The sequence below is a fragment of the Pteropus vampyrus genome, unplaced genomic scaffold (genome assembly GCF_000151845.1).
Source record: "Pteropus vampyrus isolate Shadow unplaced genomic scaffold, Pvam_2.0 Scaffold244, whole genome shotgun sequence".
Taxonomy (NCBI): Eukaryota; Metazoa; Chordata; class Mammalia; order Chiroptera; family Pteropodidae; genus Pteropus; species Pteropus vampyrus.
The window spans coordinates 3,623,900-3,639,029 of record NW_011889025.1 but is presented as its reverse complement, the minus strand read 5'-3'; the positions used below and the strand labels follow the sequence as shown (position 1 = coordinate 3,639,029).

At 38.3% G+C, this 15,130-nt stretch overlaps 1 protein-coding gene across 4 annotated transcripts in view; it reads left to right on the top strand.

The window, feature by feature from the left end:
* The window catches only part of AMOT (angiomotin), a 68,622-nt gene extending 55,176 nt beyond the window's left edge, over positions 1-13,446 (top strand). For all 4 annotated transcript variants that reach the window (XM_023520008.1, XM_011374355.2, XM_023520007.1 and 1 more), the window contains 4 exons: positions 6,390-6,512; positions 7,290-7,522; positions 8,621-9,295; positions 9,654-13,446. In XM_023520008.1, the coding sequence (XP_023375776.1) occupies positions 6,390-6,512; positions 7,290-7,522; positions 8,621-9,295; positions 9,654-9,751 (1,129 nt within the window). In that variant the 3' untranslated portion in view covers positions 9,752-13,446. The remainder of the gene's footprint in view (positions 1-6,389; positions 6,513-7,289; positions 7,523-8,620; positions 9,296-9,653) is intronic.
* Positions 13,447-15,130: the final 1,684 nt, after the last annotated feature.

Genomic DNA, 15,130 nt, shown 5'->3' with positions numbered 1-15,130 from the left:
TTGTTCTTCAATCCCTTTCCACCTCCCTTTCTCATGCAATTCGCCCACCTTCAGATGCTTTGGTGCACAGATCTCTCAGACGTGCTTGTGTGCAGGTTGGGTGTTATTTGTTGGGTTGTAGGTATTCAGCTTGTAATTCCAAGACAGAGATCAGGGAGATCCCTCACTCCTCCATGCTTCTGATGTCACTCTCTTCCTGGAAAGTTTTGAGTATTGGGGGAACACCCTTGCAAATGGATTTCTTTCTAGGATCTGTTGACTCCCAAAAGGTAGATTTAATTAATTTTTAAATTTTTAAATTACATTCGACATTCAGTATTATTTTATATTAGTTTCAGGTGTACAGGGTACAGCATAGTAGTTAAACATTTATATAATTTACAAGGTGGCCCCCCCCCCCCGCTTAGTCTAATACCCATCTGGCACTATATATAGTTATAATATTATTGACTATATTCCCTATGCCGTAGTTTACATCCCTATGACTACTTTGTAACTACCAATTTGTTCTTCTTAATCCCTTCACCTTTTCCACCCAGCTCCACAAAACCCTCCCATCTGGCAACCCTCAGTTTTTTTTTTTTCTCTGTAAATTAAAAATAGAACTACTTTATGACCTCGCAATTCAACTTCTGGGTATTTATCCGAAGACATTCAAAACACTAATACGAAAAGATATATGCACCCCTATGTTTATTGAAGCATTATTTATAATAGACAAGATATGGAAGCAGCCTAAGTGCCCATCTGTAGATGAATGGATGAAGAAACTATGATAATATATACAAAGGAATATTACTTGGCCATACGAAGAATGAAATCTTACCATTTGCAACAACATAAATGGACCTAGAGAGTATTATGCTAAGTGAAATAAGTCACACAGAGAAAGACAAATACCATACGATTTCACTTATGTGTGGAAGCTAAAGAACAAAATGAGCAAACAAACAAAACAGAAAGATAGATTTAATTTAAATCAAATTCCATTAAATCCCCAGATAGAAAGTTTCCATGTAATCATTGTTTTCAGTAATTATAATTTAATATGATAATAAAAGCAGCCAGTTTCCTCCTAATGGGTACTCCTCAAGACAGTTCCTTGGGCAAATGTTTTGTATCTGGACCATGTGCCTTTTGCATGCAACCCATGGGAGAAATTGAGAGATATATTCAAATTCCTATAAAAAGAGAGAGTTGGACTAGGTGATTCCTTCATACCCTTTTATTTCTGGAACTATACTACATTTCCAAAGATAGTGTCTCTCAACTCTCTGCCATGGAAATTGGTTTTCTTCTCCACTTTTTTTTTTTTTTATGAGATTTTAAATTTGGAAAGTGACATTCAGAAAACTTTATTTCAAAAACTATGGGCTCTTCTGCCCTCTCCTCCAACATCTCCTGCTATTCCTTTTCTGTTTAATGGTTTCACTCAGCCCTAAATATATGTATTGACCGAGGTTCTACTCTTTGTCTCTTTTTGTGGTAGCTTTATACAGTCTTCTGTTTTCTTCCAAAATAATTTTTATGTACTCAAGATGGAAAGTACCTAACATATATTGGAGTAAGTTAGAAAGGAAAGAATGAAAAAAAAAAAAAGCAAGGGAGAGGAAAGGAATAAAGAAAGAAGGAAAGAGATGATTTATAACTCTATAATTGAAATTCTTAAATCTGGTACCCCATTTTAATGGCCTTCTTGGTTTCTATGTTTTCTGCTGGTATCTCACATTTAATATATTCCCAATGTAATAACTCATAGGTAAATAACAGATTACACAATTAGGACATGTTGTTTGGATGGTATCAATGGTAGCTGTAGTTTTTTTTTTTTTTTTCGATTAAGGGATTATTTATGTAGTTAAAATCACCTATTTTAGGTGCATGGTTTGATGACTATTAGTAATTGTGTAAAGTTATGTAGCCAGCACCACAGTCAAGATAGCAGACACATTATAAAGTGTCTTTGTACCCCTTTAACTTGATTTCTTCCTCATGCCTGACCTCAGACAACAACTAATTTGCTTTTTGTCATAATTTTGCCTTTTCTAGAATGTCATATTAAAGGAGTCATATAGTATGTACTCTTTTTGTTTGACTTCTTTCATTCAGCATAATTATTTCGAGATTCATCCAAGTTGATGCATATATCAATGGCTTATTTCTTTTTTATTGCTGAGTAGTATTCTATGGTACGATTTACTGCAGATATTTATCCATTCACTTGACAATGGATATTTGGACTGTTCCCAACATTTGGCCTTTGTGAATAATAAAATACAGATTTTTAATATAAGAATAGACGACTATCTTTCCTTAGGTGAAAAGACATATTAGGTGATCTATTTATATCCCTTCTAGCACTTTGCTTCTGTGAAACACCTCATGTCAAAAGGAAAGATGTCCATGCAAGAAATCACATATAGTGTTTACCGTATAAGGTATTCTTCTAAGCACTTTACAATTATTGCTCATCCTCATGATAATTCTTTGAGATAAATACTATTATCTACTCTACAGATAAGGAAACTGAGGCACAGGTTAGTTTGCCCAAGATCACACACAACTGCTAAGAGGTGGAAGAACTGGGATTTAAATCTACATGTCTGACACTTTAATCATTGTACTTCGCTACCTCTCTGATATGATGATTTCAAAGATGATGAAATAGGGATTGTTACCTCTTCAAGAGTTAATATTTGAGGCTTATTGTTTAGTCATTTAGAAATATTATAAATAATCACAATAATAAGACCTATATTATAACTCTCTATTGTATCCCTAGAGATTCCTCTCTAGATGCCTAATATAGATGAGGAAAATTATTACCGAATAGGAGTTCAATCTCAGAAGAAATGATTTGTCAGTGCAGATTTTTAGTTTTAGCTCACAAATGGTGAATTTATTTTGGAAGATCAGCAAAAGGATAAAAAGATAAAACATCTGATTAACCAGTAATTTGTGAGTTTTACATTTATTAAATCAGATTGCTATCTTTCTCAGAATTCGCATGTTTTATTTTTATTTTGGGCAAAGTAAATCTGGAAAAGAAGGAAGAAGGGGAAAGCAGGAGGTAGAATTTTGTTATATACATTTCACGTGTCTATCTTTTCCTTCATTGTAAGCCTTTCTCAGTTTCCATCCTGTTTCTTCTCATTCTGCATTCTTAGTTATCTCGTTCTGTACTATACCTTCAAATAATAACTCTGACATCTCCAAGATTAAAGTTAGAATTTTCAAGAACTTGTTAGATATTGTCATATGGCTATTCATAAGACATTTTAATTCCAATATACCTACACTCAAAACCCATCATACTGTTTTTTGAACAAAATCTCTTCATGGTTTCATATCTCAGAAAATTAGCAGTATGCTATCTTTTCTAGTCATTTGAATTAGAAACAAAAGAAGTTCTCATTCTTCCCTCTCCCTAACACACACATTTAAATAGTCTCCAAGTTCTAGTAGTCTACCTTCTATAGTCTGTTTCCATTACCCTTACCACCTCACTGGTTTATGTTTTCATTGTCTCTTGCTAGGATTATTATGATATAACCTTTCTGACTGATCTGCCGGATTCTAGTACATGGTTTCTCTGATCCCTCCATACATTTTGGCAAGTGATAATGCTCTCTTTGTAACACACAGCTGGGATCATTTCATTTCTCTCAAAAAGCTCTAATAATTTTCAATTCATATTGGAGTAAAGTTCAAACTCATTTCTGTAACCATTAAATATTTACACTTCTACTTCCCCTAACAAGTTTCTTGTAGTCAGGGACTAGTCTTATCCATGTCTAGCCCCTCTCCAGCCTCCCAGTAACTTTAAACCCAGAGTTCTACTCATGTTTGAGTTCACATATTAAATAAGCAAAAGGATGATATCGATATGAAAAGATGGGCTTGAAGTTTAAAAGGCCGCTATATGTTTTAATTAGGAGGTCATAGGTGACATTCTAGAAAACAGAGTAAGTAATGTGATGGGGGATAACTTTGTCAGAGAAAGGAAGGAGAGAAAAGATGACCAGAGGGATAGTTGCCAGAAATTGCTTACTTAAGAATTTGAGATGGAAGATGTCAAATTAAGGGATAGAGGATTTGAGGTTTGCAGGTTGTGTTTTCAAGCCCAACATCTCTCTGTTGATGTGCTTAAAGATCATCTCACAGTATTGAAAGTTAGCAGGTCATGTTGCTCCTTCAAATGCTGCTTGCTTGCTTTTGCATAAGTCATTGGCATAGTAGCCCAAGTCTTCTAGAAGGAAAATTGATGTTGCAGGCCATCCTGGCAGTTCTATAGGAATTCACTAAGCGGCTTACATTTTCAGGCTCCATTCCTGAGGAGTTCACAGTGTACATATCAATTAACTGGCAGGGCCCTGAGCTCCTCAAATGGTATTTTATGCAATGAAAGTAGCAGTAAGCAGCACTAGCTTCCTCTGTGATAAACCATATGTTCAAGTCCCCAGTGTCCATAGATACCGTGCACTTTTTAGAGAAGCCTGGCCCTGAAGCCCTCAGTCATCACATTGGAACTCCGTACGGCAGGAATTGCCTCCAGGATTATACCAAGAGCTGGAATTCTTTCAGGTCATACTCTCTTGAATGTTGTTCTCTCCTAGCAATGTTTCCCGCCCCCTAATAATACCTTTGTCAAGTGTTTTTACTGTGTATCTCTAATCCTGTGTCTGGCACTATATGTTTAACATGCATACTTTAATTTTAGCTCCTAAAAACATCATGAGATATAGACACAATTATTATTTCCATTTTGCATATAAAGAAACTGAGGCTTAGAACAGTTAACTGACTTCTTGAGCTCATAGAGTTTGTTAGTGGCAGTGTACTTGGGAAAGCTGGGTGGTCTATAGTCAGAGCTGTGCTCTCAACACTACACAATGCCACTTCCTCTTGGGTACTTTGGAACACAGGGGCCATTTCCAGTAGGACTACAAGCAACTGAACTGCATTAGAACAAGTATAGAATTCTGAGATGTTAAAATATTTTGAATTTAGCAAATGATGAGAGCCACTGTAGTCCTTGCTCTTTTTGTTCTCCAGTTATTTCACTATTCAAATAAATTGCTTTAGCCTTGCATATAAGGTGCAAGCATTTGGGGGGATAGTATTTTTGCAGAAGCATACCAAAATTTCTCAACTTTAATATCAACTTTTGGCCTCTTTGTTCCACTGTCACTTTACTCTCATCTACACTGGTTACAATCTCTAAGCTAAGAGAACACAGCTTGCTACCAGCAGAAAATATGCCTGGAGATCTCTTACAGATCCTTGTTCTCATAGGAAATATAATGAAGAGTGCCGGTTCATTGTTTTCCCAGCTTATTGTCTGATTTCCTTTAAGAGCAATATAATTATATTGATATCTTTCCTAATCTTTTTTGTTTCCCTTCAAGTTACTCAAATAAGATACAGCTTTCTTCATTTGCTTCCTCTTTTATCTCCACCACTTATTGTAATTAAAGAAAGATGCATGATTTCATTTATCAACAGGATTAAGGATTCTCATGTCTTTGACTAGTGCTGCTTAGACATCAGCCTTGCCCATAAACTATACCCTCTTCTTTTTCCCCTTTTTTCCTTTCTTCCTCTCTCTCTCACACACACACACACACACACACACACACACACACACACACTTTCATTCTTATTAATTAGTCTTTGAGTCAATGGCCTGAGACACTTTAAGATGGAACACGATGGTCCCTCATGTAGTTTGGACTCTGGCAAAAGAACAGTCACTTATTTGGAGAAGATTCAGTGGTTTGGCAGTAGACTTTTTCAGATATATGTTAGATAGGAATCACTTGGCACTGACTCAAAGGCCCTGTTTCTCACTCAGCTCATGTGCCCTACCTGTTGACCTATCTATAGTTTGTTTCTAGCACTCAGGTGTAGTTATTGCTAATCATCTGTAGCAAATAGCTATTTGGTACGTTCTCTGACTTAATTCAAGGTCTAGCTTTTTCCATTTCATGACCGTCATGAGAATAAAGTGGAAATGTATAATATATTATAAGTAATATAAATAATATAAAGTAGAAATATAAGTATCTTTCTATTGCCTGGCCATGATCTAAAAACCAGAAGGTTTGGAGTGGATATATGTTTACTTCTGAAAACAAGCCTGTGCACCTCTCATAGAATACGTCACTGACTTTTGCAGCTACATCCATGCCAGTAATCTCTTCTAGCTCTGAAAGCTGAACTTTCCTATCTTAGAGGCTCTTATCAGTAAGTCACCCAGAAACCAACCATTCCTAATGAGTTTAATTTTAACTTAGGGCTTTCCCAACAATACATATGGCTTAGGAGGGAGATAGGATTCATTGATTTTGCTGCTCTCCCATTAATATTACTGCCATTTTTCTTCCCAGGGACACAACAGTCATCAGCCACTCTCCTAACACTAGCTATGACACAGGTCTAGAAGCTCGCATTCAGAAGGAGGAGGAAGAAATCTTGATGGCCAACAAGCGTTGCCTTGACATGGAGGGCAGGTAAAATGTTGATCTGGACCCTGGTGGATCTGAGAAGTTGGTTTGGAAATCAGTTATGTCAGTAGGGGAGGGCAAGCATCTTCATTCTCCGCTGGGAAACCTGATAATGTAACTTCCACCCACCCCTGCACCCCTGCCAGCCTGTTACTTAGGATTTGAGATGCAGTGACCTTTACCTTGATCATTTCCACTCACTGTGGAATTCCAAGTTATGCTCTTTCCCCATTGGTCTCGGTAATTGCTTTCTATCTGCCCTCTGGCAGAACTGAACCATTGATATTTGTACTCTAGGGTATTATTTGTAACACTGCATCTCAACCCTGTTATACAGCAGAGTGCTCAGTAAGAGAACATTCACTCATGCAGCTCCTCATGTCTCTTATAAACTCAGTGCTCATTTACTTATTACCAGAAGGTAGTGGTCCATTCATAGAGGCTTCCTTCTTCTCACTGACTACATCATTTCTATTGACTCAGATTCTTCACTACAGCACCCACTACATTGGTTTACTCTCATATATGATCTTTCTTTTCACTGATATTTTACTTTGGCTTACTAAAGCTTAAGAAACAATTCCTAGGTGCTCTACTCCATCCATTTGAGTGTGAAGAAAAGGAATTTTTTTTAAGGTAGCCCAGTGTCCCTTGTCTGACAACTTAGACTAGACTACCCCCTAGTCAAAAAAGATGATGGAAACTCAAGTCCATGTAGGCAGTGAGACCAGAACAGGGAGGTGGCAACAAAGTATTTATATGTTCTTTGTCTTTGGTTTCTAGGATTAAGACCCTCCATGCCCAGATCATTGAGAAGGATGCCATGATCAAAGTACTCCAGCAACGTTCTCGGAAGGAGCCAAATAAGACGGAGCAGCTGTCATCCATGCGGCCAGCAAAGTCTCTGATGTCCATTTCCAATGCTGGATCAGGCTTGCTCTCCCACTCTTCTACCCTGACTGGCACCCCTATCGTGGAAGAGAAGCGGGATGACAAGAGCTGGAAGGGGAGCCTAGGTAATGACATATTTAAAGAGAGCCCTGACTTAGATACATGTCCATGAGGCAAGGAAAAGGAGTGATGGTCCAGATTCTAGAGAGGAAGATATAGCAGGTTGTTTTTGTCCTCCTGAGAGGCTAGCTACATATCAGGAGCTCCTCTATACTGTGAAGTCTCACTGAAAGAACACTGGTTGAAGTCATGACCTTAGAAAAATCCTGGAGTTTTATTTGGGTGAGAATGAAAATAACTTGTTTCCTCTAAAATATTCTCAGATTTTACTGTATGTGACCTTTTGTCTGTGTCCAAAGCCCATGTGGCCTTCATGTCATTTAAAATTTCAAAATTCTAGCCTTTTCTATGTTCTTTTCTCCCATGAAGTTGGAAGACTCAGAGTTCTCGTTAAGCCGAATGGAGCTGGGTGGCAGGTTTTTGCTACCAGAATGTTTGGAGATGAGAACAAAATGTACTTTTTTATTTCATTCCTGTCCATTCCTTCCCCTCTAATTGAAACCCCAGATGTATTGCGGATACCACGAGGCACATTATTAGAGCCTTAAGAAACAAGCTATATTTTTAAATTTTAGCTCTTTTTGTTGTTTCTAATATCTTTCTTCGTTTTCTGACACTTGTAGTGTCCTTTGGTTAGGGTAGGCATTTTAGGGACCATGGTCAGGGTTAGAACCTTAGATCAAACAATTATTATCACACCCATCTGTGAACACAGACTTCTTCCACCAGTCCTTTGCAGCTGTCTGGTAACAGATGGTGTTGGTTAAAAGTGGAACCGAGTAGAAGCATTCTGACAGCTCGGTGGAAATAAATCACCATTGGAAAAAATAAATCAAAACACGTATCCAGGAAACTTAAAGGTTTAATATGATGTATTGGGGGTTGGAGAAAGAGGATCAAAAGGGATCTGCCAAGTCTGAAAGAAAATTTTAACCATGATGGGAGGTCCCTGACAAACTGATTCCTGGGTTTGCTGGAGGGCAAAGTAAATAATTTAGGCCCATTCATATTTCTCTTGAACCTCCTACAAATAAGTAGAGGTAATGAGATGGCAGTATTTGAGTAACCTATAGTTTCCTAACCTCTTTCCCTTTCCTTTGTAGGTATTCTCCTGGGTGGAGACTACCATGCAGAGTCTGTTCCTTCCACGCCCTCACCTGTGCCACCCTCAACTCCCCTGCTCTCAGCTCACTCTAAGACAGGCAGCCGAGACTGCAGCACCCAAACTGAACGGGGAATGGAACCAAACAAAACTGCAGCTGTTGCCACAATCTCTGTTCCTGTTCCAGTTGCTGCTGCTGCCACTGCAGCTTCCATCACTGCCAATGCTGCCACCAACACTGCCACCTCTGCCACCAACACCAACACCATGGTAGCTGCTGCTCCAGTTGCTGTCGCCGCTGCTGCTCCAGCTGCCACTGCTGTCACTGCTCTTGCTGCTGTGGTTTCTCCAGCTACTGCTGCTCAGATTACAGATGCTGCCTCTGCTGTTGCTGCTACTGTTGCTCCTCCTCCTCCTGCTGCTGCTGCTGCTGCTGCAGTTGTTCAGGTTGCTCCAGGTACTACAGCTCCAGTTCTAGCTCCGGCTCCAATAGTGGCTCAGGCTTCTACTCCAGCTCAGACTCAGACACCAACTCTAGCTCCAGCTTTGGCTGCTACTCCAGCTCCAGCTCCAACTCCAGCTTTGGCTCCTGCTGAGTCTCTTGCAACTCCGGCAGCCACTCCTGGATCGCGTCGTTTGTCTACACCAAGTCTGACCTGTAATTCGGATAAGACAGGTAATAATTCTCTGTACCAGTAGCTTTTTGTTCTGCCCTCAATTACAAATTGTTTATCCATGCCTGCTACTTGGGCACAGTTGGTCATTGGAGAGAGGATTTTTATATTCTAAAGGGGATTAATCAGAATAGATAAGGGCAGAGAGTTTGTAAACAACTTCTACACCAGGATGGGAACTTGGAGGAGTCAAAGCCATTCTTCTAGTAAAAGTAAATAAATCCTCTGGTGAACAAGGTGGGGTGGCTGCAACAAGTTTCAGTTAGCCATTGACTTCATAGGGGCTCTAAAGTTATCTATTTCTAGAAATTTGCATTTTTTCCTTGTCTCTAAGTCTTCTAACTCCTTATTTCTATTTAGATGGTCTTGCTTTCCACTCCAATACTCTGGAAAGAAAAGCTGCCATTCAGATCTTGGGACAAGAGCCTGATGCAGAGATGGTGGAATATCTCATCTAAACAGCTTAATCAAGAGCTGCAGTTTATCAGCAAGAATGCTTTTAATCATTTTTCCCTTTTGTTGTTCTTATTTTGAGAGTGAGGACAAGGGTTGGGGGAATGTTTTTTAAAGGGACTTTTTATTGAAACAATATAGTACGTAAGTAATAACATTAACTCCAGTCCATTTTGGTACACTTAAAGAGTACCTCTAAAGACAGATTAGTCAGAATGTGCTCGGAAGGTTATTATATGGATTTATGCAAATACTAGGACTGTTAACAACAGCTGGATATATGTCAGTGTTTTTACTGTGCTTAAATTTGTGTAGCATTTCCATATTCCAGGTCATTTTTTTTTATTGAAGAGCACACTATGTTTGGAAGACAGCGCGTAACATGTAGTTCAGAAATGGAAAGTCAGAGAGAATTTGCTCATGTGCTGTTGTGTAGAGTTCCATTCTAGGCAGCATCCAGAGAGAGAACTCTTGCCTCAGGCTCACAAAACGGAATAGTTTTAGGAGCCATGTAAGCCAGAGGAAAGGTAGAGAGTATTGGAGTGTGGAAGGATGCTGGAGCTAATTTTTCTTCCCAATTTTCCAGCTATCCTGTGCCAGGAGATTGCGTTTATCTTAATTTCAATGGTGCTTTGGAAGTGGATTTTTTCGTTCCCTCATGGAGGTTCACACACACACACGCGCGCGCGCGCGCACACACACACACACACACACACACACACCCCTATATTCTGGAGTAATTTCTGCATTTGGATAATTAATATATTGCTTTCAGATGCTAGGAGAGAAACTTTCTTTCTCTCAGGGAGTTAGAACATCAGAGGCCTTGATGGAGAGTTGCATGAGGTACTGTGTGCAGACCTTTGTGATCTGTGAGTAGTTATGAACAGCCATTCCTGAGACCAATCAGCTTAGTGTCTGTTTCTTCTCTACCACAAATTCACTGACTATGTCACCAGTTTTAAATTGCCAATCATTTTCAAAGTGAGGAAACGTATTTGGTGATGTGTTGAACTCCTTGGATTTCTGGTGACTACTTTGAAATAACTCTTTATTTTCCCAAATTCTTAGCCTATGTCATAAAAGGCATATTTGACTATCACCTCCAAGGGAATAGCATTAGAAGCCCAAAGTACTATGCTGCATTTAGGGGAGAGGTGGTCTGCAGCAGTGTCCTCAGCTACCTCTTCTCATGGCTAGTGAATTCATCTTGGAATATTTTAGAGAATAGCAGGAAATGTGCATGTGGGCAGGGATCAAGGAGGCCATGGCTCCAAACTGCCTAAGGGCTGCCTCCAGGGACACAGAAAGGCTGCCTATTGCCACAGGTGCCTGCACTATGTTACTTCTCTGCCCTTCATTAAGGTGACACATCCACAGACAGTGTCACTATCAGTTTCAAGGATATGGGGGGAGGTGAGGGGAGTGGGGATATTAGATAAGGGTGGGAGGGTAGAGGCTTGGAGATGTATTAGTTAGAAACCAGATTAATAGAAGAGTAGGCCTGATTTGTTACATTATGAGATATAGTGGCTAGAAGGAACTTTAGCAATACTATAGCTCTACTCCCTCATTTTAGTGATGAGGAATCTGAGACCTGGAGAGGTTAAGTGACTTTTTCAAGAGCACTCAACACAGCTTTCCACTCTGCCAAATACCATGATTATTTTGAGATACCCTTATATACAAAAAGCCCCATTTTAAGAAAAGGTATCTTCATAGTCCAGAGCTTATGTATTTTAGAAAATGTCTCTGGATTGAGTAGTTTGTCCAGGGTTATGAATTCCTATTTTCCCTTTCCTGCAGTGCCTTTTGCAAGGTTTTCCTTTTCTGATCCTAAGAGTTACATGAAACATCCCCCCTAAGAAATCAACCTCAGTTCTTCTCTTGCTATGATATTGGTTGTCTTGGATAATCCTACAGGGTTCCTCTATGAGTATAGGAATGGCCTATTTAACAGTATTCTTGTTTCATTCCTAATTATCTTCCAAAGGAATTGTTTTATGTATGAGTAGGGAAGAGACAAGAGGGAAGGTGATATGATTTTCAGCCAGCCTGACATTTTCAATAGTGAAATGATCATCTTACACATTAGTCCTCAGTTATCAAGTGAATCCCAAATAGAAATTAAAAGTGCAGTTGTGTTACTACCCATTCATACTACCCTTTAGTCATAAGGAAAAGAAAGTCAAATAGTAGAAGCAGCAGTAGTAAAGTAGTAAACTTTAGGACTCCTACTTTCTATCCAAATAAATAAATAAAAACAAAAATTTTATTTACCCCTTTCATGGTTATAACACATTGCCAGAATTTTTGCTAGCTCTGGGAGCCATGATTTTAATCACATTCTGTAAGGTGACAAATGTCATGCATTCCACCCTGTGTGTCAGCCATCTCTTGTGTATTTGGGAGAAAGGAGGAAATTCTTGGCTAAGTACTATTTTGAACTTTCTGCAACATCTCTGACCCCTCACACTAGAAACAGTCCCTTTTGGCTCAGTTTTTAATCCCAGGTAATTAGTTAAAATAATATTGTACATCTAAGAGATGGAAGAAGTCCATGTCAGTGTATTATGTTTACAAAGAAGATAGATTAAGCCTTTTTGGAAGATCTCTAATAGGTGTCATTTTTAAAATTCAGGATTATGAGACAAATCTCAAGTTAGACACCTTTTTACAAATGCGTGGATGTAACATTTGGGGGATCTTTCTGGACTCCCACTTACCTATGCATTTTACTAGCACCTCAGAACAGGAGGGTAACCTTGTTGTCTTAACTTGTACTGCCTAGTGGTCTCTGGGGGACCTTCTAAGTCAATTGTATCCCAATGTTCCATGTACAGAAAAACTTCATTAGAACAATATTTACTTGGTATAAAATTCTTATTAATAATTTTTTATTAAATAAAAGTAGCTTGAGCTTTCTTTTAAAATCATGTATCTTATTATTGTTTTAATGAAGGATTTATTTTCAGTGCTGCTTTTGAGCTTTAGGATGGCAGGATAGCAGAAGCCTGAAATACCTGTCATCATCTGCTATAGGTAACATACTAAGAGACCCATCACTTTCATTTTAGTTTGTTACACAGTTGGGTGGATACAACAATTGGAAAATGAATAAACTTATTGTGTAAACTACTTTTTATGAAGAGCCTAAATACTAATAATGTGGCAGCTTAAAGTGTATATCTATGCACTAAGTTTTATAAATTATATTCTCTTGTCCTTTAGCCATACAATTTCCTGTTATATCTCAGTTACTCATTCACATATGTAATGTGCTACTTAAAATGTGTGCATTCTTACTGAACATGTTTTCAAAGGAAGGCATCAGCTATGGGCTAATTGCCACCAATTTCAGCCCGCCATGATCCTTGGAAATAAATTTTCTAAGTGCCATCCATCATCAGTAGGACAAGTGTCCGGGAGTTTATTATTTTTCTGGTAGCAGTGATAGGTTACCTGAAACCATCAAACCTCCTTCTGGCCTCCCTTGTTATTAATGGCATGTGTTTGTAAAGTGGATAGCTTTAGCAGATGGCTAGAGAACAATCACCTTTGATTTGAAATATATTGCCCCCATTATGATTAAGACCCCATTCTGTAATCAACTGAGCTAGTTCCAATAAAGTTAAGCAGGTTTGAATCCACTCTGTGCCTATTTTTTCACTGACAATAAAGTTAGCTATTTTAAAATGCAGTACTGTGTGGAAAATACCTTGGTATTTACCCAACAGATGCTTTATTGGTGCTGTATCTGTGATTACTTTCAGTTCAGTGTGCAGTGAAATCAGCTTTCAAGGGCAGCATGCAGCAGAATTTGCATTTGCTTAAGGTATGGAATATGATTATAAAGTATTAAAATAAAACCATTGGTTTCATGCTCTAATTGGTTCCTTTATAGATTCAGGCAGCACGTGTGAAAAACTTTGCATATTTTTATCTCCTGGTTCCAAGGGATAAAACAATGGCCACCAGAAGTAGAGAATTCTTCATTTTGTTAGCATTTTGGAAAGTCCCTTGATGTTCCTTTTGTACTCTTGTTCTTATGCCAATTCATCAGTTTTGGTTGAGGGAGCTTATTGAAAGCAAATCAAAACCACAAACAAGTTGGCTCTTTTCACTGAAAACGTTAAAGCTGCCTTTACACTACCTTTCCTGTGTCTCCTGTTTACCACTGAGCCCCAACCTTACTAAGAGGATAAAACACCCACAGGCTTGGAAATGACGTTTCACAATGGAATTGGCTTGATGGGTGTTACAAAATAAATGGGATGAGTGTATAAAATTCATTCTAAATTTTATTTTTTAAAAGTTAAATTGGGCTACAGTCCTTCCATACTTATGATGAGTACTTTGGAAACTGTATGTGTGAAAACCCACTCCTCTTTTTCAAGACAATGAAAATGATATTAAGTTAACCATACTTTCTTACAAAGTTTTGTGAGGCATTTCTTTCAGAAATATAGTCATTTATGAGGAGAATAAGCAAGTGTTCCTTTAAATCATAAGAGCCTTTCTAGATATTATCCAGTATTGTAACTGATCTGATTACCTGTGTAGTATGTCATCTTCCTTTCTATGAGCTTCCCTTCTACTGTAATACATAATTTGCACAGTCTATGAGTTACACAGTTGCAGAAACAAATGCATCCTGGTTTCCACCTTCTCCACTTCCATCATATCCTGCAGGAAGGTTTTCATTGGAGGAATCAAGTATAAATGATTTTGTCTTAGAACACTTTCAACATTTATTGGCAATCACTCTGGTATTTGAGTGAAGATCCCTGAGCGACAGGTTTTAGTTTCCAAAAAGAAAAATGTTCTCCACAATGCCAGAATTTCATACCATATAACAGAGTACTTATTCAGATGCACAAACTGGCCAAGCCCAGGGTACTTATTTTGGCTCCTATGTTTTTTCATTTGCCTGTTGCCTCGATCAATGGTTTCAGGCATGTGTGAGTTGTTGAATAACCACATATTAGATGTTGCCTTTAGGTTGAAAAAGAATACAGTTCATAATTCTAGTTTATGAAAGAAAGCTACACACACATATGCACATACACACATTTATAATTGTGATATATGACATGGAAAAAATTTGAACAAGATACAGAACTAATGTAAAGAAGAGAATAATTGTTAGGGTGGCAGAGAATATGTGTGGAGAGACTAAGTTGAGCTTTGAAGGATGTGTAGACGTTAATTTGGTGAACTAGGGGAAGAGAAAGAACACTCCATGCAGAAGGAATAGGGTGTACAAAAGCAATCTCATTTTGTCAGACCCCAGATCAAATGAAAACTATGTTTCCAAGATCAAAGGCCCCAGAATTTTACCCTGAATTTTAACAACCACTTAATGGAAACTTACAAATTCACTC